General features: G+C 37.8%; 1 protein-coding gene across 1 annotated transcript in view; it reads right to left on the bottom strand.

Annotated features, from left to right (window-relative positions):
• Nucleotides 1-448: 448 nt before the first annotated feature.
• LOC130424227 (inactive tyrosine-protein kinase transmembrane receptor ROR1-like) overlaps nucleotides 449-26,164 on the bottom strand; it is a 107,754-nt gene continuing 82,038 nt past the window's right edge. The window contains exons 4-9 of the mRNA XM_056749703.1: nucleotides 25,008-25,044; nucleotides 7,795-7,922; nucleotides 6,881-7,198; nucleotides 6,233-6,478; nucleotides 5,758-5,969; nucleotides 449-2,667 (exon numbers count right to left, since the gene is read on the bottom strand). Coding sequence (XP_056605681.1) covers nucleotides 1,234-2,667; nucleotides 5,758-5,969; nucleotides 6,233-6,478; nucleotides 6,881-7,198; nucleotides 7,795-7,922; nucleotides 25,008-25,044 — 2,375 coding nt within the window. The 3' untranslated portion in view covers nucleotides 449-1,233. The remainder of the gene's footprint in view (nucleotides 2,668-5,757; nucleotides 5,970-6,232; nucleotides 6,479-6,880; nucleotides 7,199-7,794; nucleotides 7,923-25,007; nucleotides 25,045-26,164) is intronic.

The following is a 26,164-nucleotide window of genomic DNA, read 5'->3' as shown; positions in this document are numbered from 1 at the left end:
ATATGCACACATATACTGTATAAAATACTATGTATATGCTATTTAAAAATACATTTGTAATTTCAATATTTTGTGTGATTTACAAAGCACAATGTAAAAATGAGAAGCGGAGAAAGTTTTTTGCATAAATACAAACTATGATCCTAATGCATCCAAATATGTGATGACATGATTATTGGCAATTTTGTAATATATATTGTATGTGACATTTTCGAATCTGTTAAATGTACAGATTAACACGCATGTTCAAAGGTATAGGGTCACTTGAGTGAAATTGTGTATTGTCCTTCCAAATCTTTTGATCTGAACTGAACTCGTATACTTAAATGTCTCAAACTGGTCATGTCATGAAGATAAAAATGTAACTGCAAATATAGGCCTATGAATCTATTCAATTACAAAAACCTTAAACTTATTTAACTGTATTAATTTAAAATGTTATTTCATCTTTTTTAACATCTTTTTTTTAAACGGATGCTTTTGAATAACAGAGTTCTACTTAGATAGGAAAAACGTAAATATTGTTAAAAAAACATTTCAGCGTGAGACCTCAAGAAGCTGGATGATAAAATGCCAAGAGAAGATTTCGGCATATTATAGCCAAAGAATGACTACAGCGAGGATGCTGAGGATCTGACAGTTTTTATTTTTTGAGAACATAGTTATCAAAACCACATTTGTGTTATTCCATAATTTTGATGAGCATTACTATTATTCTAAAACATTGAATAAAAAATGAAAAAGTGAGCAAGTGACCCTTAACTTCTGAACACTAGTGTATATATATATATATTATATATGTGTTTTACATTCATTTCCATAACTCAGATTCCTGTATGGGAAAAAAAGACTGGATACTCTGAAGACTTCAGGAAAGTTATTCAAGTCGTCAGTGAGTAAAAAGGTAAAAAACAGTTAAGAAACTAAAGACATTGTCCATTGAAAATCCTAACAGGGCATCATTTTGAAGTTTTGGTTGAAAGGCTCCATTCAAAGGCACATTCTGTTTTGCCGCAAAGTCACTGCAGAAGTGGCACGAAGCTTCACAGAGAATACATTTCAGGTTTTTGCATCGTCTCAATATCACCTACCCAAGAGATGATGAGTGTCCTTTCCTATCAAACACATTTACACAACATCGCAATATAAACTTTCGCATTTCATTCAGGCTGTTTTATATTTACACTAAAAAAAACATTAAAATATCAATAATTATCAATATAAAACACTTATTCAAAAATCGGCAGTAATAACAGATTCACTGTACAACAGTCGGTTAGTGTCAGCGAGCAGAGCCGCTTGCGACGGGTCTATCTGCAAGCCCTTTTGTGTCATATGTCCAAAAACTTGCATTGTGCCACCCGGCACCCCTGTCATGGGCGTCAGCGTGACGCAGTGAGAGAGCAAAGGTGTGTTGGCATCATGATTGGAGCCTGTGGAAGGCACGCTAGTCACGTGACCCGTGCTAGTGGAGCCGCTGGCGCTGCTGGGCGAGCGGCTCTTGGGCGGCGGGCAGTGCTGCACCACCTGGGGCGGGGCTTGAGGTGCGAAGTGAGCGGTAGGGAAGGCGGCGTAGCCCGGCGGGATGGGGTATCCGTTAACAGGAATAAACCGCTGGTTCTGTGACATGGGTGCTGCCATAAAGCCTGCGATCTGTCCGGGTGGGATACCCTGCGGTGCTCCATAGATATACCCGGCGTAGCGCGGGGTGCTGAGGTTGCTGACGGGGCTGGCGCTCAGAGAGGTAGTTTGAGTAGTGGCGTTCCCTCCAGACGGAGTGCTGGAGCTGGCGTGGGACGACAGGCCCTCCCAGGCACGCAGGCGGGAGTGGATGTCTTTAAATCTCGGCCGGCGAGCGGGGCCCTCCTGCCAGCACTCGGTCATCAGCGCGTACATGCGAGGCGGGCAGTCCTCCGGGCAGGGCAGCTGCTGTCGCTTTCTCACCATCTCCATCACCTCCTGGTTGCTGAAACCGTAAAACGGCTGGAGACCGAAACTGAAGATCTCCCACAGCACCACACCGAACGCCCAAATGTCAGAATCTGTGCTGAACTTCCCATACACAATAGCCTCGGGTGGCATCCAGCGAATGGGAAGCGACGTTTTTGGCTGCACCCTGTAATAATCCGAAACGTAGATCTCCCTCGACAATCCCAGATCGGAAATCTTAACGTGAAGCTGTTCGCCAACCAAGATGTTTCTGGCTGCGAGGTCCTTGTGGACGTAGAAATGGCTCGCTAGATATTCCATCCCGGCTGCGACCTGAATGGCCATGTGCAGGAAGTCTCCGTGGTCCAGACTGGACTTCACGGTGCCGTCTTCGTCGCTACTGCAGCCCACGTCTGAATGGGGCGAGCGCATGATGAGGAACTCGTGGAGGTCTCCCTGGGCCAGGAACTCGAAGAGCAAGCAGACGGGCTGCTCCTGCGTCACCACGCCCAGCAGGCAAACCACATTGGGATGGTGAAGTTCAGCCAGGACTGACGCCTCCTGCTGGAAGTCTCCCCACTGTGCGCTGGAGACGTCTTTGAGGGTCTTAATAGCCACAAGCTGAGCATGCTCCATGCCCGGCAGGTACAGATGACCCTTGTAGATCTTCCCAAACGCACTCTCACCCAACTCCTCCATGAAGCGTACAGCGGAGAGAGGAAGCTCTTTAGCTTTGCTCTGGATAAGAGAAGAAAATCATGTTTAAGTTTGGGGACCAGCTGTGTAAGTCCGGTTACAAGACAATAACATAATTCATAGAGTAAATCATTTGTGGACAGGTACATTCTCTTTTTAGTGTTTTCCCAAAAATACTTTAAAATAAATATAAAATATAATAAAAGTTGAATTCTATATTACATATAATCTAATAGTTATGTAGAGTAAGAATATAAAAGTCACTGGATATGTTAGAAACACATATGATTTGGAAGAGACAGTCATTCCTTTGATACTGAAGATAGCCAAACATCTCGTTGGCAGCTTTCTGGAAGCTGTCGTTGCCCTTTTGACCTGTACTTTGATCTGACAGTGTAAGGTCTGGTCTGGCTTAACCTTTCATCCTCTCTCTGACCTCTGACCTCAGTTCCATCATTCATTTGCACCTTACAGTTGACCAACATCCGAGCACAGACCAACACACCTATGTGTTACTTTTGAATTTAGTAGGACTATAGTTGTTGTAAACATTATTTGACTTTAAATGAAATAATAAAACACACAAATTACTTTTTTTTGTAGGGGGGTGAGTACACTTAGTATTTAGTATAGTATCCAGTATAGAAGTAAATGTAATACTTTTACATTTATCATGGGATATAACTCAGTGGAAAACAAAATAAGATATTTTGAGAAATGTCTAAGTGGTTTTGTGTTCATACAATGGAAGTCAATGAGGGTCAACGTAGTTTGGTTACCAATGTGCTTCAAAATATCGTCTTTTAAGTTCTGCAGAAGAAAGAAATTCATACAGGTTTGGAATGACATGAGGGTGAGTAAAGGATGAAAGAAGTTTAATTTTGGGGTGAACTATGCCTTTTTTGACATATATACTTTAAATACAATTTAATTTACACAACATTTAATCTCCTTCAAACACCACGCTAGAAGGTAAATTCAGGTAAACTTTTTTTAACTGTGAACATTTCTGAAAAAAGCTTTTTTTGACTCAAGAAGTTTTCCAATTTACCTTACTTTGTTTACTTATAAGCTTGTGTCTTGTAATACATGTCTAAAAACCAAAGTAATGCAAACCAAGGTTTACTCTAAAATGTATAGCCTTGTCAACTGATTTCCCCTTTTTTGAGTTTTGCTGTCCTTCAGACTTTATACATTCTAGAACCTCAAACCAGTCACCACAGAAGTGCATACACCCTCTGTCTGCCCTAAAAATACTGTTACTGTCATTTTTTTATCTATGCACTTAACATGTAAGTGGTAAGGCGGTCTATGTTAAGTTCATAGATAAAAAATAACAGTCACTGTTACTTTAAAGTCTATATTGTTCTACACACAGAGCTAATCGTTCTTGTACGTAGACTCCGCAGGTTGCGTAGGGCCCCTGCACGACCAGGGGGCCCCTTGACTACCGAATCAAAAACACCATATAAAAAAGATAAGTTGTATAACTTGCGAACACAATTTTAGAGGATATCATGCAGTGGGTGGCAGGTAATAACATGCGCATAATGTGCTGATATGCGTCTTTACATATGACCATGGCTTCAAAACAGAGCTATCAGTCTCCAGCAGAACTATTTGTGCTATTTTCAAGTCTTATCCAGTTTTGCCAAATGATGCAATATATTAATTCCTTAACATTTCTCAAGTACAGATTTACAAATTCATTATTTGTCCACTGTATTTCATTTGCTCAAGACAATATGTCATTTTTAGTTTGTACCATCACATTTAGAGAATTATGAATTTGTTTTCGTAGTATTTATCATGCTTTATTTTTCTAAGTAAATCACTCATATGGTTAGTAAAAACAGCATTTTTCGTGTTATATGTGTACTGTCTGTTTTTTGTTTTGACAGTTGTATTTTCCAGAGCCACGTGTTTCGTCAATCAAAATTTTAATGACATTTTATAAAGAATTGTTCCTACTGTCAGTGTAATGAACACTTAATTTCTTTAAGTGTGTTAATTGACTTATTATTTTTCATATTTAACAGTTATCTTTATATCTCATTTCAATTATTTGTGCAAGGGCCCCTCACAAGTTTGCTTAGGGGCCCCAGACGTCTAGAATTGGCATGGTCTACAAACAATAAAGATTTAAGTACAGGCTTCCACACTCTCTGACCAATGAATTCCCATGGTATACTGTATACGGTCATTTGTATTTCCAAGAAAACTAAAATATGTTTATAGAGATCACAATTTCAAAGAGTAATGTTCACTGAATAGTGATTCTCCTAAAGATGACTTTCCCACAACTCCAGATTCATGTTTATTTCCACTTCTGGAATTCACACTTCCCTTGATATTTCTGGGTTATCCATGATCAAGTCCTTACGTTCATAATGCTACGTGATGCATATGGGAAAGAGAAAATAGGCAAAAGATGACAAGAGAGCATAATTTAACATCTTACGCAGAACACATGAGCTAGGATAGGAGTGTCTTTCTTTGAAAGAGACAGATGTTTTGTGTTAGTGTCAAGTCTGCCTGAGGGTAAACATGTCTCATCCCTGTTTGACCTTTATATGACCTTTGGCCTGCAGCTGTGCCTGCATGTGTGTCCCCGATACAAACAGCACTAAAGGGAATCACAAAGTGTGAGTTATACTAGAAATAAATGGACCACCAAACATCTGATCAAATGCATACAGTATTTGTTTATAAAGATGTTTCTCTGTCAAAAACAGTGTGAAACACAGTGGCACATAAATGTGCTGTATCTTTAATAAGTGAAAACCTCATTTGAAGGAGATTTGAACGTGAATGTGAATGGCCATAATATTAATACAAATAATAATAATATGATAATATTCAGATTCCTGTCTAGGCCTGGGATAGATTGCCTCCATATGCTCATCTCTCTTGTTTGTATAGCCCCGGTAACCCATCCCGTCATGCAGGAATGCTCACTAATCCAAACGTTATGAGAAGGCACAATGGTATTTGACCAATGAAGAAATAATACAAAAGTACAAATAAAAGACATTTTTGAAGGGGTTTCCCAAGACTTAATTGTAGTCACCAAAAGAGTAGGCATTTTTTCTGCAAGTTTATCTAAGTAATAAGAAAATGTCAAAATCTCACCTTTGGTTTGTAGGCGGTCAGCATGGACATCTCCACGTTCTGCCCGCGTACCGGTTTGGGCTGTCGTGGAGCTGGCGGACGTGAAGCTTTCTGGTTGTTCCGGCACACGCAGATGAAAAAGAACAGCAGGGCGATAGAGAGCGGTATAGCCACACTCGGCACGAGGATGTACAGAATCCCCATACTGCTGCTGCTGCCGTGCTTTGGCAAGTCTGAACACAATGGAAAAAGCAAAAAATCAAACTAAGTAATCTGTTGTTTCAAATGTTGTGTGTCCGATACCCAAGGAACAAATATACTGATACAGAGTGTATAGCTTGAACAAAACAAAAAAAGCATATTGTAAAGCACGTTCTCTTTTGTCCGTCGCTTTGGATGAAAGCGTCTGCTAAATGACTAAATGTAAATGTAAGCACTTTGGATTAAAAAATGCATAAAAATAACTTTGAAGTGTGTGCTATATTGAGCCTCTTACCGCATGGAGGAATGTCACAGACTTCCATCCGAACACCTTCATCCAGGGTGAAGCACCAGGGAGCGTCGTGCTTGTTGCCGGGGTTACGACAGTAGGAATGTCCCCCGTTGAGCTCAGGGTAACGCATGGCCAGGAAGGTATGACTGTGGGGATACTGGGAATTCCACGGCTGACACTGTCGACTTGATTTCGTCACGCTAGCTGTGCCGCGGTAGTCTGAACCGCTGTTGTTGTAACATTTGTGGCCTACAGAAGAAAAAAATGGTGTGAAAATTTAATAAAAGGACATTCTGATCAGTCGTACATTTCTGGTTTCTTTGAAGAGTCCGCGTATGAAAGTTAGCACCATCTAGCGGTAAAGTTGTGAATAGCAGCCAACGGCTGACTCCACTCCTCCCTTTCTAAGCACTATGGTGGCTGACACAGGACAAAGATGTCGTCACGTTTTTGCTTCTTTGCCAAAGAACATTATGTATTTACGAAGCCTGCTCTGTATAGAAGTTTGTCCATTTAGGGCATTATGCAAGGTCTTTATAGACATCTGAAGACATAGTTATTTATATTATAGTACATTTCTGTCAAAACATCCTCCAAAAAATTACACACAGCACCTTTAAGTTTAAGTGTGCAAAGAACCACCAAACTCACTTTTGATTATGGTCTCAGCCATCGGGATGCCTATTCTCATGCAGTTTGCAGCTGCAGGGCTGTCTGAAGCGGCCAGGTCTTCACAGTTAGGCAGTTTGAGACGTTTGAGAATAAGGGGGTTGGATCGTGCGATGATGTACTCTGTCTTGCACAGGTCGTTCTCCAGAATCTCGCATTCATCCTTGCACAAGTCCCGAGGTTTGTCTATGCCGGAGCTGCGGTCACACGTGGGGAAGGCGAAGTGGCAAAGGGACGGGATGGCGAACTGGGAGCAGCGATCCGACAGGTGATTGGAGGTGCCGATCATAGTAAACGCCGCTGGAAAGAAAGACAGCTCTTAACATGTAGTCTTTTATATTTATAAGGGAAAAGTGGTCCATGGGAAAATATAACTTACAAGTAACAAAGGGTTCACCACTGGTGAATTGTTGTGGTTTTTTTGAGAAGACAAGTTTTGTGTTTCAAAACCACATGGACTCAAAGGGTTTGTAACACTAACTCGGATAGGTAACCACAATGAATGTCTGTTTGAGGCGATCTGTTATGTCTCATAGAAAACAAGACCAATACTGAATTCTAAAGAATGGTTGAGGCATGGAAAATATCACCATCCAAGAATTTCAAGTTAAATATTTAACACAATAATTGTCCTGACCTTATGTGATCAGTTGTATATAAATTGCATTTTTATATTCGTATTTTGAATATATGTATATTTATTTTGCTGATGTCAAAGGGAGTGTAGTGTAGCCTCTGATATGTTCTTAATTGTATTCATTTATTATTATTTTAGCTGTAATTTTAATAAAGTTAAACGTTATATTTTAGGATTTTTATGTTTTTCTTTTCTTTTTTGTCATAAACCATTTAGGATCTTGTACAGTACAGTAGACTTGTTCAGGATGAATATGTACCTGTGATTTGGGTCTCGATCTCGCCCTGCATCTGCAGAGAGTCCACGAAGATACTCCTGTTTCCAATGAAGCGGGCACAAGCGATGCCTCTGTAAGGCTGACAGAAACCATCCTCATCCACTTCATATCTGTCATCAACATGAATAGAAACGAGAAAATTGCATGTTAATGGTGGTCATTATTTAAGCCAGCAGACCTTTTCGGTTCGACCCTTTAAATAATCTAAGTCAAGAGAAATGAATATCTGGCAGTCAGGCAAACAAAATGCTTACTTGCAGAATTAAAGACAAACATCCACTCTTTTGGTTAGTGTGTTTCGGTAATCTTTTTCCCACGCCTAAAGGGTGGACATAACTCGATCGTTTTTACAAGACTTATAATGCACAAAAACATAAAATAAAAAACAAACAAAGCCCACGAGATACTCATGAAAACATGTATTTTTTGAGGGTGGCATTCAAATACTAAACACAAGAGGGCAGTAAATGTCACTAAATCATACAGATTCACACACTCCAATATAACAAATGACTGCCGAACCAAACTTTACAGAATTTAATCAACCAATACAATATAAACCCTCCATGTGAAAAAGGCATTCAAACAGAACACAATAGAGATCTGGAGAACTTATTTTAACCGTTCAGCATATCATAAATAATACAGAAAATAAAGCAGCATGGTTGCACGTCCACATGTCGTGCCCTGTAATTTAAACCATATGAACGTGTGGTTCTCTCACAAAGTGTATGTCATCCATACACACGCTTGTTTGAGAAATAGGCAAAGACTGAGTCATTGCTGGACTGTGTACGAGTAATACTTGGACTTGCAGTGTGGTAAACCAAAACGATTTGATTTCGAATAAAGTATGAAACTAAAGAGAACCCAGTCACGAAAAAGTCAGGTTATGAACAGACTAAATAAACAGACAAGAAATGAAAAAAATCCGATTCAATTAAAAATATTTGTGGTGTTAATGAAAAGCAGGCGTTTGAAAGGTCAGAGGTCAAAAGTCACAGCAGTGTCTGAGCAGCGTACGTCAACCCAGACCCCAACACTCAATCTATCTTCTCCACACATGTATAATAGATGTCATACGATATAATCACAGACTTACACATCCAGAGTTTCCTTCTTAAAGAGATACTCCACCCATAAAAAGACAACTATCGTGAATTACTCAACCTCAAGTTGCTCCAAAACCTGTATTCATTTCTTTCTTCTGTTGAACACAAGGAAAGGTATTTAGAAGAATGTACGCAACTGATATTTCTGGGGCACCATTGACTACCACAGTCAAAATATTTCACAGAAAATATCAAATGATACCATCACTGTAACACACTTCCAACAGTGTACTCGTTTCCAAATCTGAAAGGTTTATGTTTGGAAAAGAGAACCTGTCAAGCGTCGTGTAAAACCAGAGAAAGAATTCGGCGGCATGAAAGATACTGGAAAACACAGCTTTCCAATATGTGCGTCACAGGAGGATGCATTGGTAACTGTGGCCACCCACAGAAAGCTAAATGACAAGGAAGAATAAAAGAAACCCAGTTAAATCAGGTTGTTGTGGAGAACTACAACCTATTTTTGCATAATATTAGCTTAAGTCTCTCTAACGCTCAATTTCTTACATTCTCTTTGTCTCCAGTTCTGTCTTACACACATTTAACACAATGCCAGCAGTTCGTCAGCTGTATGAACGTGCATGAGCATTTATTTGTATCAACAGGAAAAGTGCACAGAGTTTAACATGATTTGATGTGCTTTTCAGCTTTGACACATTGTGGAATTCCTCAAAGTGTCCTGTTAAACCTATTGAGCTCAGACAGGAAGGAGTGAACAGATAAAAACTGCTCCCTTGTGTGATGAGTAGAGCAAAATCAACCTGAGGAAGATGCGTAAGGACGCACAAAGATGAATGTCTTAATCTTCAGGGTGTCTTTTTCGTGAGGGTGTGTAGCCAAAACCATTTGCACTCAATTATCCAGTGGGGTCCTAAAGTCCAAGAGCACTTGTGAAAACACTTTTCTTTTCCGTTCTTTTCTTATTTATGTAAGCAAAAGGTACCGTATTGCTTACATAAATAGGATATGATTGTGAATGCAACACCGCTATTGACCAATTGGAATCAAGAACTGTAACTGTTTTATAATATGAAACAATTCACTTGAATAAAATAAATTATTACCGCATTTTCCATCAAAATTGTTGTTTGTTTATGTATATTCTTTGCTCAAAGGTCCAGCGTGTGAAATTTAGTGGTATCTAGTGGTGAGGTTGCGAATGGCATCCAACGGATCACTTCGAAGAACTACGGTGGCTGACACAGGACTAAGATGTCATCACGTTTCGCTTTTTCGGCCAAAAGAGATTACGTATTTACAAAACGCTCTCTGTAGAGCAGTTTGTCCATTTAGGGCTACTGTAGAAACATCATGGTGAATTTCATGCAAGGGACCCGCAGAGATACTCTTATTATAGAGATGAGAGGATCTGTCTGATATTTCCAATTGGAGAACAAAACACATTGACATCCATTAAAGAAAAATATCATCCGTTCTAGTTTCCTGCGTTCAGCTTAAGCCAGTGGGTTAGCCGTTACGCTATTTTGCTTAATGGTTGCAGGGCTTTGCCGTGGTGTTTGTAGATAAAAATAGCTCATTCTATGGTATTAAAATACTAATGCTTCATTATGTAATGTCTTTAAAAACCTCTGAAGACATAGTTAGTTATGTATATTAAATTGCAGTTCTGTCAATAGATCCTCCAAAAAAATTACACATTGGACCTTTAAAATAACTTTCACTAAAGAATCACACATGCTTTATTTGGAAGCATGGAAATCTTAAACTTCTGTCAGATTTGGGTAGACAGTGACCTAAAACTCGTGTGCAATTGTATTTATGTAATTATTATTTAATTGAAAATCCAAAGTGTTTTAGATCTCTCAGGACTTTAAGATACACATTTAGACATACACACGGGGTTACGAACAGAATATTTCTGCCTCTTGTCCAGCTATCAGAGCTCTCTTCTTCCTTCTCAAAATCAAACCCACATTAAGATGTCAGTTCCTCAAAAAGTTCCTTGAAAGATTTTCTTGTTAAAACGTTACGCTCATGAAGATGTCAGTACTACACGCTAACACGGTAAGGAGAATGGATTTGTGTCATCAGTGTTACTGCACACGCCCTGGAGCTCAATAAATGTATCAAGATATTCCAACTCCGGAAGCAATCTCCAATCTCTTTGGCCTGATGCCTCTTCCATCTTTTCAGCCTTCCTCTCTCCCACATCATCCATTATATAGCTACAAACACCTCCCTAAGATGTTCCTCAAGACCTTTTCCTCCTGTTCCACATGTTGCTCCAATTGAATTAGCAGCAAGGAGGTTGATGGGTCGGGACAGTGAGATACTGAGATGAATGCCTGTAAAGCATTTCAAAGCAATGCCGTGCAGAACTGTGATTTTGAAGCAGATGTGACTGCCCAATGACTATTTCCACTAAGTTCAGATCTGAAGACTCACTGGCCTTGATTCACCGAACCAATTGTTGCAAAGAATCAAAGATTTACTTCTTACAGTCACGGAAAAACAGGGAATTATATTGGCAAACTACATAACCAGGCCTGAAAACACGATGGATAAATGCGATTTTAAGATGTCATGGAAATCTTTCTAGTTTTGCACAGCACAGTTTGCTCAGATATTGTGCAGAGGAAACCTTGGATCCAAATCATGAGTCTGTTAACATGAGTCCGTTTCAAAGACTGGTACCTGGCAAACAAATTTGCCAATATCTATAAAATTTTATTTTTGGACTTAAGGAAAACTTAAAGGTGCAATGCAAAGAAATGCAATATAATATACAGTACATAACTATGTCTTTAGATGTATATAAAGACGTTACACAATGAAACGTTGTTTTAATTGGTTTTACCTTGGAATGAGCTATTTCTATCTACATACACCACTGGTGCCCTTGCATTGAATCTGTCGTGTTGTTTCTACAGTAGCCCTAAATGGACAAACTGCTCTACAGAGCGCGTTTCATAAATAGGTAATCTTTATCAAAAAAGTGAAACTTGACTACAACTTTGTCCTGTGTCAGCCACCGTAGTTCATCAAAAGGTAGGGGTGGAGTGAGCCTTTTGGTTGCAATTTGCAGCCTCGCCACTACGTCGCTAAATTTTACAAACTGGACCTTTAAACTTTTTTTTTTAAGTGCTAGTTTTATCTAAATCTGCAGTTTACCTCTGTGCAACATTGTTCAAAAATCATATTTAGTTGAAATTACATTAAATCAATTGCAAGATATTTAGTAGTAAATCTCTAACACATTTTAGAGAAAAGTTTTAGTTTCCAAAGATAGTCTTTAAAATAGAGCATTCATTGGCTATGTATCTGCACACACACACACAATCATTGAGATTTCTGAGACCATTTTGTATGTAAAAAGTGGGGCTCGTAAAACCTTGCATAACAGAAGTTTAAAAAAAAAGAGAGTCTGCATTAAATAAAGCCTTGTGCTGTATTTTGAGAGATTCAATTCATCCTTAGGTACACTTTTGCTTGACCTGGGTCGCTGGCAGTATATTTAACAATGGGGGTAATATGGGTAACAGTGGACTGGTTTGTCCCTGAAGGAGGGGGGCCTGTGGTCCGTGACTTCATCTAAAGAGGAAGAGAGACAGCCACCGAGGGACTCTCATTAGGAGCCATGAAGAAAACGGGGAATGAGTCCTCATGTTACACAACCACAATGGCAGCCTCTATTATAGAAGGAAAGGACGCAACCCTGCGACCCCTGAGCTTTCCCTGAAACACAGAGAACAGAGCCAGAAAACTAGAGACCAGGCTCATAACTTGAGCCTGAAAATCTTTTACAATCAGAAAAAACTTCAAAATATAAATGAATTCAAATAAATAATTATATTATATTTATATATTATATTTATAATATTATTATATTTTAACCAGAATTCTGATTATTTAATAAAAAAAATAATCATCATCAATAATAATGATCTATTTTTTACCACTGTTACTTATTATTATTGGTAATACATAGTATTAATGACAATTTTAATAATTCTAACAACAACAACAATTATTATTATTATTTGTTATTATTATTATAATTAGAAGTAGTAGGCGTAGCAGTATAAGTATTGTTTTTATTTAATAAGACAACATTGAATAAACTTTAACAAATGTTATGCTGTTATTATAGTCTTATTGTACTGCTCCAAACACACATTAATTTACAACATGGTTAAAGTACCTATTTATCTATTTTTACTTTAAGACACTGTAAACACATTCTCTTATCAAAAATAAATGTTTTAAAGTAATTTTTTACATAACTGTATTGTCTGTGAGTGGAAATCCAGCCTGTGAGAAGTCTATGAGCAAAAGGCCAAAAAACGCAAACTCAATTATTTCGCAATTACAATTTGTGACCAGGTATGAATATAATTTATAAAAAAAGTCTAATTTAGAAGATAAAGAGATGCAAGATAAAGATAGCATCAGATGACCATTTTGATAAAGCATCACAAAATTATTGAATTTTGACAACAACAAAAAATTCACATAAAATCACATGGACAGTCCCCTCACAACTCTATAATACAACCAATTTGTACTTTTCAGGTGATGTTAACAACCGTCCATCGACACCTGACGGAAGCTAGAAGCTTCCCCTAATCTCTTCACTCTGCACTATACTGAGCACGTCACATCCTCTGTAATGATCCTGAAGCGTTGGCTCTAATTTCATCTGTGTCCACTGAAACACAAACTTAAGAGACTCAGTCATTCATCTCTACAATAATGCCCACAGCTGACTAGCTTACACACTGTGCGCTTGAGTGATTTGCAAAACAAAAAGAGCAGAGGGGTCAAAGTGTTGAGGGCCCTTTAAGATGGGAGGTGGAAACGTACACTGAAGCAAAATAGCCCATGTTTGTTTTCTGTTCACTGAGCCAAAGTGTGTAACAACCATTCACTAACAAGCCGACTAGGTGTGACACAACATTTAAACGGGGATGTTCACTAAGATAAGTTGTTTATTTGCACATGCCTCGGTGTTGTCTTAGCTTCTGCAATTATGCAAATCAGGTAATAGTAACCAGTTATCAGGTAAAAAACTTTCACAACGACTAAATAAATAAAAATAAAATAACAAACATTAATTATATAAAAATAATGTTATATAAATGATCATTATCAATATCATAATTATAATAATCAGACTTGTGTGTTTGTGCTATAAAATGCACTAAAGTGAATGCAAACTGTACAGTGAATTTATTCAGATATTAGTACATGTGTTTGTGTAAAAGTTACATATAAAATTGAATCCTGACATCACAGTATATGAGTTCCTATGTTATTGCGCTCTGCATGGATCTACAGTCGTCTGCCAAAAAAGTGCCTGAAGTTCATGCTGTAATCAGTGTTGGCTCCAAAAACTGGCAAAGCACGACTAAACTGACAACATGACTTATATAATCCCGAATTGGAGTAAAGAACAGCCTCTTTCTAAAAGATTTCCTCCATAGTGTTTGTGATTCGTCTCACCTTGTAATTTTGCAAAGCCAGAGCGTCGATCATAATGCACGTGTCTATTTAAACGACAAGAACACGCATGTTTAACACAACCAGTGTGGTGATTTTATAGTGACTGGGAAAAAAAAGTAAATATTAATAAGTAGGTTTCCTCGACACAGCTGTCTATGCCTTCTATAGGCGTGATCTGTTCTGTCTATATCAACAGAAGAAATGATTATACATTATATATACAGTATCATTAAACTATCTTCGCTAAAACATTATTTCAAAACTTTAGGATATCCAAAGCTGTAAAAAAAAATAAAACTGAAAGGATCTTGCTCTGCAGGTACGGGTTATCCATTTAAGAGGGGCCCTGGGAATAAAGTTCATGCTCTCCCAATAAAAGTAAATTTACTGGGCCCGAGTCCCTCTAAAAGTAATGGGAAAGAGACATATCTTATTCCCCTCAGTGAAAAGAAGAGAAAGAAAGCGTCCCTGAAATTTCATTCATATTTACAGTTGTGTGTCCGAATGCGTGCCCTCAAGATCAGACGGAATAAAATCTGAAGGCTTTGGCTGCCAGACTTTGTTCATGGAAAAACTTGAAGCGAGTGGGTGTGAAAGAGAGTGAGCCGAGGGCGGGGTAACACACCAGGACTGATGGTGTGGTTAAACCAAAGAAATTGGGGATACCATAGTCTAAACAAGTAAAAGGGCATGTGTGAGTATTTACATCAGGGATGTAACCACAGAGTCTTTCCTTCTAGGACTTTTATTTTTAAATAACAGCACAGTATAGAGAGACTTATGTTGGAACATGGTCATATTTGAATAATGTATAGATATTAAAATATATTATTTTCTGTGTGCCGTGGAAATATTTAAGTCTTTTTACAGGTGGAATTTCCTTTCTATGTGTAAGCGCACCGTGTAGATACTGCTTGAATGTAGTTTTTATTTAGTTTAGGAACGGCTGTAGGCAAATATAATCATGATATAATTGCCTTATCTCACCGTGAAGGGGCCCATGCACAGGAAGGGTCCCCTGCAGTGCCTCCAAACACTTGAATGGTATTTAGATTAGACTGGACAATGGACTTGATTAAAATATTTTTGTCCATTTGGCATTTAATATTAAAAACATTGTTGAGACAGTGAAAGAACAGACAGAAATGATGGGGTAGGGGAGGGGGGTTCAGGAAACGAAGAAATGACCCAAGCAAGAATCAGGCTTTGTCAAAATGTAATGTACTAGATGAGTTTTTTTTATATATATTGCATAATTAATAAGTATTAGCTTTAAGAGTTAAAGCACCCAAATTATATTGTCTGTTGTCTTTTGACTTTTATACCTTTTACAATTCCACATAAAGTATTCTGTACACTATTGTGTATAACATACACATGTATAAAAGTAGAATTTGTAATAAGTGAGTAAACTTTATGTGCACCATTACATCATAAAGAGAGACAACAGAGGGAGCTCATCCACTCACAAACAGAGATACAGTTACAGGGATACACTGCTGTCACAAACAACACAAATATTAAAACCAGTCACACAGCACAAATATCATTTTAAGATCTCTTGGTTTTATATATAAACCAACAAATTCAAAATAAATGAACAAAATCAATATCATGCGAGTTTAAACTATTTCCATAATTTTCAAAAAGAACTTCCCAGAAACGTTTTGCTTGGCTCTGTGATTTCCCACTGGTGATAAAATCTGGAAATCCTTGGAAAAGCTTATTACATTTTTTTCAGTCTGTTTGTTCAAATCTGTCAAACAACCCAATTACTACATATGACCTTAAACAGTATCCATGAAAGTATAATCAAATTCATTAAATTAAATTCTTGAAGACTATTCATAAAAACAAAAGCTACTTGCCATATATGAGGCCAACAGAAGGTGATGTAAGTGCCCAGATACAAATGAGCAGAAGATATGGTCATTCAATTATTCACAGTACAATTATTCACAGTATTTATTATAACAGTACAAAACTTGTGTCCGGCTATCTAAGGCGTTGCCCAAAACAAACACACCCCTAAACCAATCTTTCACTTTTGTCAGCGAACAGCTTGGCTTATGTCTGTCCTGTGCACTATGCACCTTACTGCTGATTGGCTACAAGGTTGTTTAGGTACTCGGCCTGACTCAGTTGTCTAAAGCGTAATTCGGAAACGGTTTCCACGCCTTTAACTTCAGGCAACACAAACCATCTTCATTCTATAACCTCAGTCTATAATCCTTATTTCTATCTTTTTAATACATTTACACAAACATACTCCACAGGGCTGTGCAGTGCGACATATGTCGTACATGCTACGAAAAAATCTGTCTGCCCAAAGAGTAAATTAGCCAGCGTAGCTCGCGTGCGTTACAGTTTGGCAGGTTCATTAAACAGAGCTGCATGTTTTGGAAGTGCATTTGTCATCGTGCTTGTTATTGTGTGATATTAATCAATGCTGCATCTCTATATTTCATAGTTTTAGTCTATTTTGCGAGTTTTCCGGCTGCCTTGAGTCCATATACCTAGATGCAAACTCACGGACGCGGAATACTGTTATTTAAATCTGTCTGTTCTGCTGGTCTGAGTGAATAAGCGGCACAATTTCACCACGCGTGACACTCGTGGATTTAGTCTGTGTTTACCTCATTTGTAAGTCGCTTTGGATAAAAGCGTCTGCTAAATGACTAAATGTACAAGAACTTCATCTCCAGAGTTGCTCTGAGAGTATTTCATGAGCATTTTGCTGATTGAATAAAAAGCTACCGTCAAACACAAACTAAACCTCATGCGTCTTCCCGAAGACCTGTCTAAATAAAAGTCAGGTTAACTTGAACACTCAGACGAAAAAATACTGAAGTGTCGAGATGGTGGCCTAGTGGGTTAAAACACTGAACTGGTAAATCAAAAGGTTGTAATACTGTTGGTTCGATCCCAGCAGCCACCACCAGTGTGTCCTTGAGCAAGACACTTTACTCCATGTTGCTCCAGGGGGATAAAAGCGTCTGCCAAATGACTAAATGTAAATGTGTCCTAAAATATTTGCTATAGAAAATAGTACTGCCCTTGTAGTGAACTGTATAACAGTGTAGTAACTAGTAAGGATTAAAAATCTAGGATTTTTCCTGAAGTTTACAATAGTAAATAGCTACTATTGTATACTACAGTATTTTATGTAAACAAATATAGCACTATTGTATTGTAAAAAAAAACACAGAAATGGAACAAGTTTAGGCAAACTAAAAATTATATGGCCCTAATTTATCCATCTGTATGCAACATAAATATCATTTGTCAGTTATCTGCCTATTTATGTGATGAACTGCACTTGCATATTTGTTTAATGGTTACAACAAACGTTTTATACTTGTGCTACAGCAGTTTGGCCTGTCCTCCAAAACTCCAATCCTCTGTAGCACCAACGCTATGTGCAAAAAAAAGTTAACGTAAAGCCCTGCTCCAGCAGGATCAGTCATTTTATATTTACCATAGTGCTGTATACTACAATTTTTCAAATACCATGGTATTTACATCCCACCAATAACCTAAATTAATACCATGGTAGTATCATGGTATCACCATGGTATCTTTGAAAATATTTTATGTTTGTCTTGTCTTCAAACAGTTATCACCTTCAATAAAGGTTATACTTAAATAGTTGTATAAAATCTTAAGTAAATTTTGCTTTGATTAACCAGAACGACAATATTTTTGTCTATAATGACCTTGTGTTCGCTGATATCAGCTGGGTTGTATTAGCGGGCCGCTAAAATAAAGATAAACAGAGTATCCACTGACTGGATGGTGTGGTCTGCTGATGTAATTGAGTAATAGAGGTTAATATGCAGTCAAAGGGTTACAGGGGAGATATGGTGACCCGCGCCATTTGCCCTACGACTGAAAAGAATTTTCGAAGCAAGGTCAATCTCAAGTTTCAGTTTGTACCTCTTCCACAGACCGTATCGGGTCAAAAGTCATATACCAAGAGACTCATATTAAAGCTCCAATCTTCAGTCAATCAACACTTAGTTAAAAGAGTCCCATAACAAGGTAGAGATTGTGATCTGGACCGACCCTGCAGTATGTGTGTGCAGGGTGGGCTGTTATCTCTGGTTATTAGCAACCGGTTTTGGAGCTACAAAACCTATTGCTATCTCACGTCTGAGGTCAGCAGATAAATTGCACTGAAAGAAATAAATATGGAGTAAAAATGCAGCGGAAAGTGGCAGTATCTGATCCAAAGCGGCAATAACTAAAGAGCTCAGTCGCATTCAGCAGACAGTATGTGAAATACTGTGACCAGTTCTAAGGTTAATGTGTCCCACTGGATTAAACATGTCTGTAAGGAAGAAGAAAAAAAAAAGTGGAGGACTGTGAACCAGTAGTAAATCTGAACAGCTTTTCAATTCTCTCATTATTTATTCACACTCATGTGGTTCAAAATCTGTATATGACACTCTCTTCAGTGGAACACAAAAGAAGATATTTAAAAAAATGTCTCGGGGGTTTTGTCTCCATACAATGGAAGTCAATAGTGGCCAATGTTGTTTTGGTTAACAACATATTTTAAACAATCTTTTTTTTTTGAAAAAGAAGAAAAAGTCATACAGGTTTAGAATGACATGAGGGTGTGTAAATGATTAAAGAATTTTCCATTTTAGTGAACTATCCCCTTTAAGACTTTCAACGACATTAAGACCAAAATCTAATAATAGTTCTGAAGGAATTACCAAAAACGCCTTCATACGTTTTAAAGACCCCATAAAACCAACTGACAAGCTTAATATTTTTCTACGTGTTGATGTATGCCCTCGAAACAATCATAAACAATGATTTGCTACTTGTATTGTAGAGAGCATCTGATTGGACAAAACTACAAGATGAGTCATCAAGAGCTGTGGTCTATTTTTTCTCAGCATTAAAAAAAACACCCCAGCCCTACTGACTGCTTAAAACACACATATACAAAAAGACACAAAACTCTAATTTAGATTTAATGGGGTCTGTAAAAAGACAGATACCATCATGACTAAAACAACACTAACATCAGTCAAAGAAAACAGAGCCGATGTTATGAGAACCCTTCGTTAAATCCTTGTTTAAATGACGACCTTTCAAAAACTGAGGAACTTTTTGAAGTATTATAGTAGTTGTTCAAAAAAAGAGAGCAGTGGGACCCATTTAGATGTGCTCATACAGACAGCGCCGGGACTTCTGGGATGTCTCCAGCACCCGTTCCCTGATAGCCCAGTCTTAAGTGCACAGAGGTCTGGACTTTGTTAAGATCTCTTCGATTTCCCTGGAATTGTAAAAAGTCTCTCTTTTATTTGACTTTTTTTGAGAAAAGGGTTCCCTTTCACACCAGTCGCAGGAAAGTTAAACACTCCTGACTAGGCAGTGATGGTAATATTAATCTTTTCAAACAGGCTGAAAAGGGAATGTTAAACAATCTTACAGAAACATGGGGCCAAACATGGGGCCATATACAGTTCAAAACGCCTACTTTTAAAGCGCGTTAGTATGTTTCAAAGGGAGATCTGAGGCACAACTGCAAGGTGTGTATTACAATGTCTTATAATCACAGTATAGAAATCATGTCTGTTTACAGTAAATGAATTCTATTATGAAAAAAACGTAAGCAAATCCTCTGTCAGAAAACTAGTTTGCCAGTGTTGGCAGACGGAGGACAGAAGTAAAGAACAATATTGGATTTAAAATGACAGACACTAAAAAAAGCTCATCTTTATGTGATGCAAAGAGAAACATGTTTACAAAAGTGAGAGACAAGTAACAGCTTGAAGAAACTAACAGAGAGAAATTGGATAAGATAAAAAATTGAGACAGGATGTAAAGAAAAGAAATTCATTGACATAAGTGTGTAAACCACAATACTGAAGAAGTCCATACTTTATAAGTGTATTACAGATGGTCTCGTGGAAATCCATGTAGTTAAATTCATATTTCACCTTGTTCTTTTAGTACAACAGAACATTCCTCTTATTAATAGCCACTGCTTCGGAGGAAACTCCTCCCCTATTTTACATTCCCCCTGAGTTTTGTTTTAAGTATAGAACCCAACAGATTAGAGAGTGGTAGGGTATCCAACCATTCTTCAATATCATAAAGGGATGTTTCACCTTTGACTAAACTTTTTTTTCTACTATGGTAGTCAATGTTGCCCCAGAATTAGCGGTCGCTAACATTCTTCAAAATATCTTTCTATGTGTTCACCGGAATAAAGACGTTTATATATTGAAAGAGAGAGAGGGAGAGAGAGGTGATGCTGAAGGGATGGCTGACATTTGGGCCGGAACAACAGTGACCATTGTTTCTTGTCTCAAAGTTCAGCCCAATCCCCATCCACGGTGTTCAATTACCTCCTTTCCAGGTGGTCCCCATAAAAGAAGGCAGCGTTAAAAGTGAAGGCCAACAAAAGAGGGAAGAAAACATATTGCTTTTATTAAAAGGTTTATGAATAAGGTCTTCAGTGTGAGTAATCATAATGTGCAGCTGTGTTGAGCATCCGAGAAGCTCTAGTCACAACAGGAGACTGTATAGGGTGTCCGCCCCTACCTGCTGTTTCAAGACCAGCTTACCCTATTCAAGTCTTCCCCTTTCCAAAAGATAAAGTAAAGTTAACCTCAGATCACTGAATCAAAGCCAAATCTGTAGTCATCAAAGAACCACCTTAACAATCTCATCTGCTCTCAAAAGCTCAGGGTGCCTCCATTAAGGTCACAGGCTTAAAAATGTTCTGTGCATTAAAGTGCTCATATGGCGTGAATACGTGTTTTTCTGTGCCTTTGGTTTGTTATAAGTTGCCCATGCATGTATTAGAAACGTAAAATTGCAAAAATTTAAGTGCTGGAAAAAAGTTGCATTCTATATAAAAGCGAATGCTCACCCAGACCTGCCTGAAACACCTTGTGTAACCACACCCCTACAAATCTATGTCAGTTTGTGGTACCAAGATCGACCAAATGTATACGCAGTAAAGTGGGTGTACCTGTCAGTACAATTGCTTTAGAACCTGATGGTAAGAGGCTCTACATTTCCATCACATGCTTGCAGTATTCTACCAATCACCACACACTGTTTAACTGGCCAATCATAGCACACCTCGCTTTTCAGAGAGATGAGCTTTGTAAAAAAATCTGTACATTTTCAGAGAGGCGGGGCAAATACTAACATCCATGATATGTGGAAAATACAGCGTTTTTTAACCTTAAGTCGTGTAAACACATTGCATAACATCTAAAACAAACGATAATATTCATTTTAGCCGTGTCATATGATCCATTTACCATAACTTTTTATAAATAATGGAACATAAGAACACCTTCCATGGATATAAGTCAGGCTTAGACATGTACAAAAGAAAATATACATTTATATAAATGTAATGTTATATAAATTGGCAATTCCATGCAAATGTTAACTTTAAGATTAAGATTTTACCATACTAATAGATTGAATGTCAATATTTGTGACCCTGGATCACAAAACCAGTCTTAAGTAGCAAGGGAACATTTTTAGTAAAAGACAAAAATACATTGTAAAGGTCAAAATTATTGATTTTTCTTTTATGCCAAAAATCATTAGGATATTAAGTAAAGATCATGTTCCATGAAGATATTTAGTAAATTTTCTAAATTAAATATATTAAAACGTTATTTTTGTGAGTGGATGGCCTGTTTAGGAATAAGAATTCAAAGTTTAGGAATAAGTATTTAAACAAAAACATAAACAAAGTTTATGTTTTTAAAGCATTAAGTAGTATTCCATAGTGTAGTACAAACGGAATTGTCACATCTGTAAAGGTCCATATTCCTAATAAATGGGCACATGGTCTATTAAGCGTCATCCTTTCTCTCTTTGTTGGGTATTACTGCGTCTGGTTTGTAAATTTTAATTCACAGAAATCCTACAAAGTATGTTGTCTCTCAAAAACTTGCAACCTCTTCTGTCACATCCATAACTATTCAACTTTTCTCTTTTTAAAATGGAAAACTCGCGCATGGACTGATTTTTTCTCATGTCTGGACTAACTGGACGTGTGGTAAAATATAAACAGATAGTTTAATATATTGGTAATAAATACATTCTCTGAGGATTTATATTTCAAGTTTTGATTGAAGATGTCACATCGATAATGCTGAAAGTGCCACAGAATTAAGTGCATTTAAAAATATATATTTTTGCCATTTGAAAATGTTTAGTTGAACAGACACAGGAAAAAATTGTCGCATTCATATCAATTCTTTCATTCAGTTCACATTCATTCACAAAATGTTTCTTTATTTAGTCTCGTTGAAAAAATAAAATATCTACCATATTCTTTTCTTAGAATAAGCAAACCTCAGCCTGTTAATCTATCCCTAGTACAAACACCTCTAGACCAATCACAATCAATCATTTCCTTCTCTCTCTTCTTCAGCAACTTTCCTTTTTGTGCCTCAACACTTTCTCATCAGTGACCTTCTTCTCTTCAGAGTTCAAAAACCCCTTCCAACATTTCTCATATTTCCTCTCCTCCCCACTACGAGACCAGCTTGAGGCCAGCTTAAGACCAGCTGTGTCCGGACCCCTTGGTCTGTTCATTGACACCAGGCTCCAAAATACATATCTGCTCTGTAATTCATTAAAGGAAGAGTTTCATTAGACTCCCAGTCACAACATGTCACCAGGGTGGTTCTCTTCCCGTCCTGTTTGCCACGTACCGCACCAACAAGAGATTGACACTTTGATAATTCTCTGAAAAAAGGTGTGGAGAGAGGAGGGGGAGCAAAGAAAACAGACATCTTCCTGACCCCTTTTCATTTTGATGGAATCTGACAGGAAGACTTCCTTTGATGATGACAGTAATGACTACCAACAGGCCATCGTGGGGCTCAAAGGGATCTCTATGCATACCTTCGATGCAGGCAAATAGCCCGAAACGTGCTGCGCTGCCGTCTGTACGAAGCTCAGAGGCAGACATGCAGGTTCGGGCTATAATCAATATTAATGTGATTTGGAACGCAGCCAGTCATGCCAAATGGTCAGAGTTTGATTCTCAACAACACTGAAAATACCCACAGTGCCGAGAAATGAAATCAGGACCAGTTTGAGACGTGCGTCAGCATGTTAAATAAAGACCACGCGACTGTTTGCTTCCAATGCTGGACCACTTTGGAGCATTAGATGAGCAGACGTTCCCATTAATCTTATCAATTACTTGAGAAAATGTCAGTTGATGAAGGGTCAACTGATAACTAAGATAGAACAAGACATATGACGCTAAACAATTTCAATGAAGGCAAACTAACTATGTAAACTAAATGAACATTTTGAGCGGACTAGTTCGCCCAAGAGCAGTTTAAACATATTACTGCTTTCTTTCTAAAACCTTGTATCTCCATATTTTGTGGAGATACAAAATATATATATATATATATATTTTGCTGTAAATCATTTTTATTATTATTTCACCCTTTTTGTTTGTAATAAGGTTTTGCCTGTAATCGAATAAAAATAATTAATGTATGTCAACTTTGACAAACCCTAAATCAATCATTTAAAAAGTACATTTCCCTGAAAACAGCAAAATTCGACATCTGAGGTTTTGGAAAGACAGCGAAGACATGCACTTACGTTGAAAAAACGTATTTATTGATTTAATGTAAACTTGTACAGTATGTTCCAGTCAATTTGTAACTGTTTTACAAGGTGGATGACTAATAAATTATACATAACCGCAAAATTATTACGAATATTAGAGAAAAAAATAATAAGGAAGCCCACCCCTGACCTCACCGCTACAGTTAACCATCACAGCAAATCAAACCTTAAAACATAAATGAGATTTGTACACTTTATAAGAATTAGTCATAAAATAGCAAAATCATAAGATTTAGAAAAAGATCAGGTAAACCATGACGTTGCATTTTGTAACATTGTCGAAACAATACAACGTCACAGTCGAATGCACTACATGACGTAACAAACAAGATTGATTCAACATAAAGAACAAAATCCATGAATGAAAAAATGAACACCAGTAGGAGAAAATAACAGCATACCAAAGTCACTAAAATAAAAGTATCATAGCGTTCTATGTTATCATATGGTTTCATGCGAATAGGTGTTGAGGCCTAAAACATTGAAATATGCAAACATTAACAGAAAATAACACCGCGTGTGATATTAATGCACCGACTGTCAGCTGAACAGAAACATGTGGCGAGTCTGGTCGTAAGTTTTAACACAAACAGGTGCTGGCTGATTTAAATGAAGTTAGACAGACAAATGTGATGGTTACTAAAGTCTTCATCAAGACACAGATGACATGCTTTCTGTGTAACCTCATATAGACCTGCTAAAGGTTTCTGGACTGCTCATTGTAAAATTCTAAATAAAATATGTACAGAGACATAACCCCAACAACAACAGAACCCAATTCTCTTGGAATCATATACATACTTACTCCCACATACAATTTTAACTAACGGGGCCTTAAAGGAGCAATTTAAGCTAACAGTTTCCCTAAAGACACTTTTTCCTATCATTTTCTTTTATTTATTGTATTTTATGGCAGACAACAGGGGGTTTAAATGTAGGGCAGCGCAGAGGAAAGCAAACTGGACTTACATTGGGGGCCTTCCAGGCAGAGGGGTGGGAGCTGGATCTGTGAAAGAGAATAGGGATTGTAAACAAGATGTTAAGATCAGGAATACCAGGAAGTGGTACTTTTGACGCCTTAATATTGAAATGCATTAATGGCTGGCATCCATAAATGTAGTGCAACAATACTACACATAGCATCAGGACGCTTTGGTGTGGCAGATAAAAGCGGTCCAATCGGAAAAATAAATACAATCCTTTTCACAGTTTACACATCTATACACAGACTGTATGGCATCAGTTGTCTTCAAGCGGCCCTGCAATGATGTGTAATGTATTCTGACTTCTTTACAATGTTAAAGTGCTGTCTTCTCAACTATTCAAAAAACGAGTTGGGCGTACTACGTAGTATTTTTTTTTCGATACACTCCCCCAGTGATCATACAGGTAAAGGAACTTATAAAACAGTTTCGAAACAACCTTCCTTAGTCCCTTATTGGACAATTCTCCGCGGAAAAGCATGCGGCACGGCCACAGGAGAGAAGGAGCATGCGCAGACTTCACTTTCACTTGTGTGCAGGAGAGAGAGAGAGAGAGAGCATACGTTCGCAAAGTTCAGGCGTTTGTTTGTTCATTGCTTTTGGGTGATGAATGTTATAAAAACGGTGGATAAGATGGATTTGGAGATCGTTTGAAACTGATATATGGAGCCGTCCAAGCGCTACAAGATGCCGGACCTGAGTCAAACTGATGTCTGTGTTTTGTTGACAATGGGTGCACACGTGCTTTGGTTCAGCCTACCCCTCCCCCCCGCATGCGCATTTATGTTTTCGGAAATAATCGTACAGCTGTATCTATCTTTTATAAATGTGATCAAACTAAATACTCTTCGAAGATACAAAGTATGCAATACTACTCTATAGGTACTCAAGATAAATAAAACATTGGCTGAAACCCCTTGTGTTACGCCCGCTTTAAATTGAAGACATGAGGGAATGCCGGAGAAACATTAATACAATTTGTAAATTAAAAAAAAATACTAACCCTTTATCTCAACAGGTAGTGGTCTAGCTTTTGTTGGAACCAGTAACTTTGTATTGGCACCTAATGTATTATGGCTCCTGTATGAACTATCGCTTATTGCTCCTAAACTCTTTGTAAGTCGCTTTGGATAAAAGCGTCTG

Source organism: Triplophysa dalaica, chromosome 6 (assembly GCF_015846415.1).
Source record: "Triplophysa dalaica isolate WHDGS20190420 chromosome 6, ASM1584641v1, whole genome shotgun sequence".
Taxonomy (NCBI): domain Eukaryota; kingdom Metazoa; phylum Chordata; class Actinopteri; order Cypriniformes; family Nemacheilidae; genus Triplophysa; species Triplophysa dalaica.
Note: the sequence above shows the minus strand (reverse complement) of the source record. Positions and strands in the feature narration are given on the sequence as shown.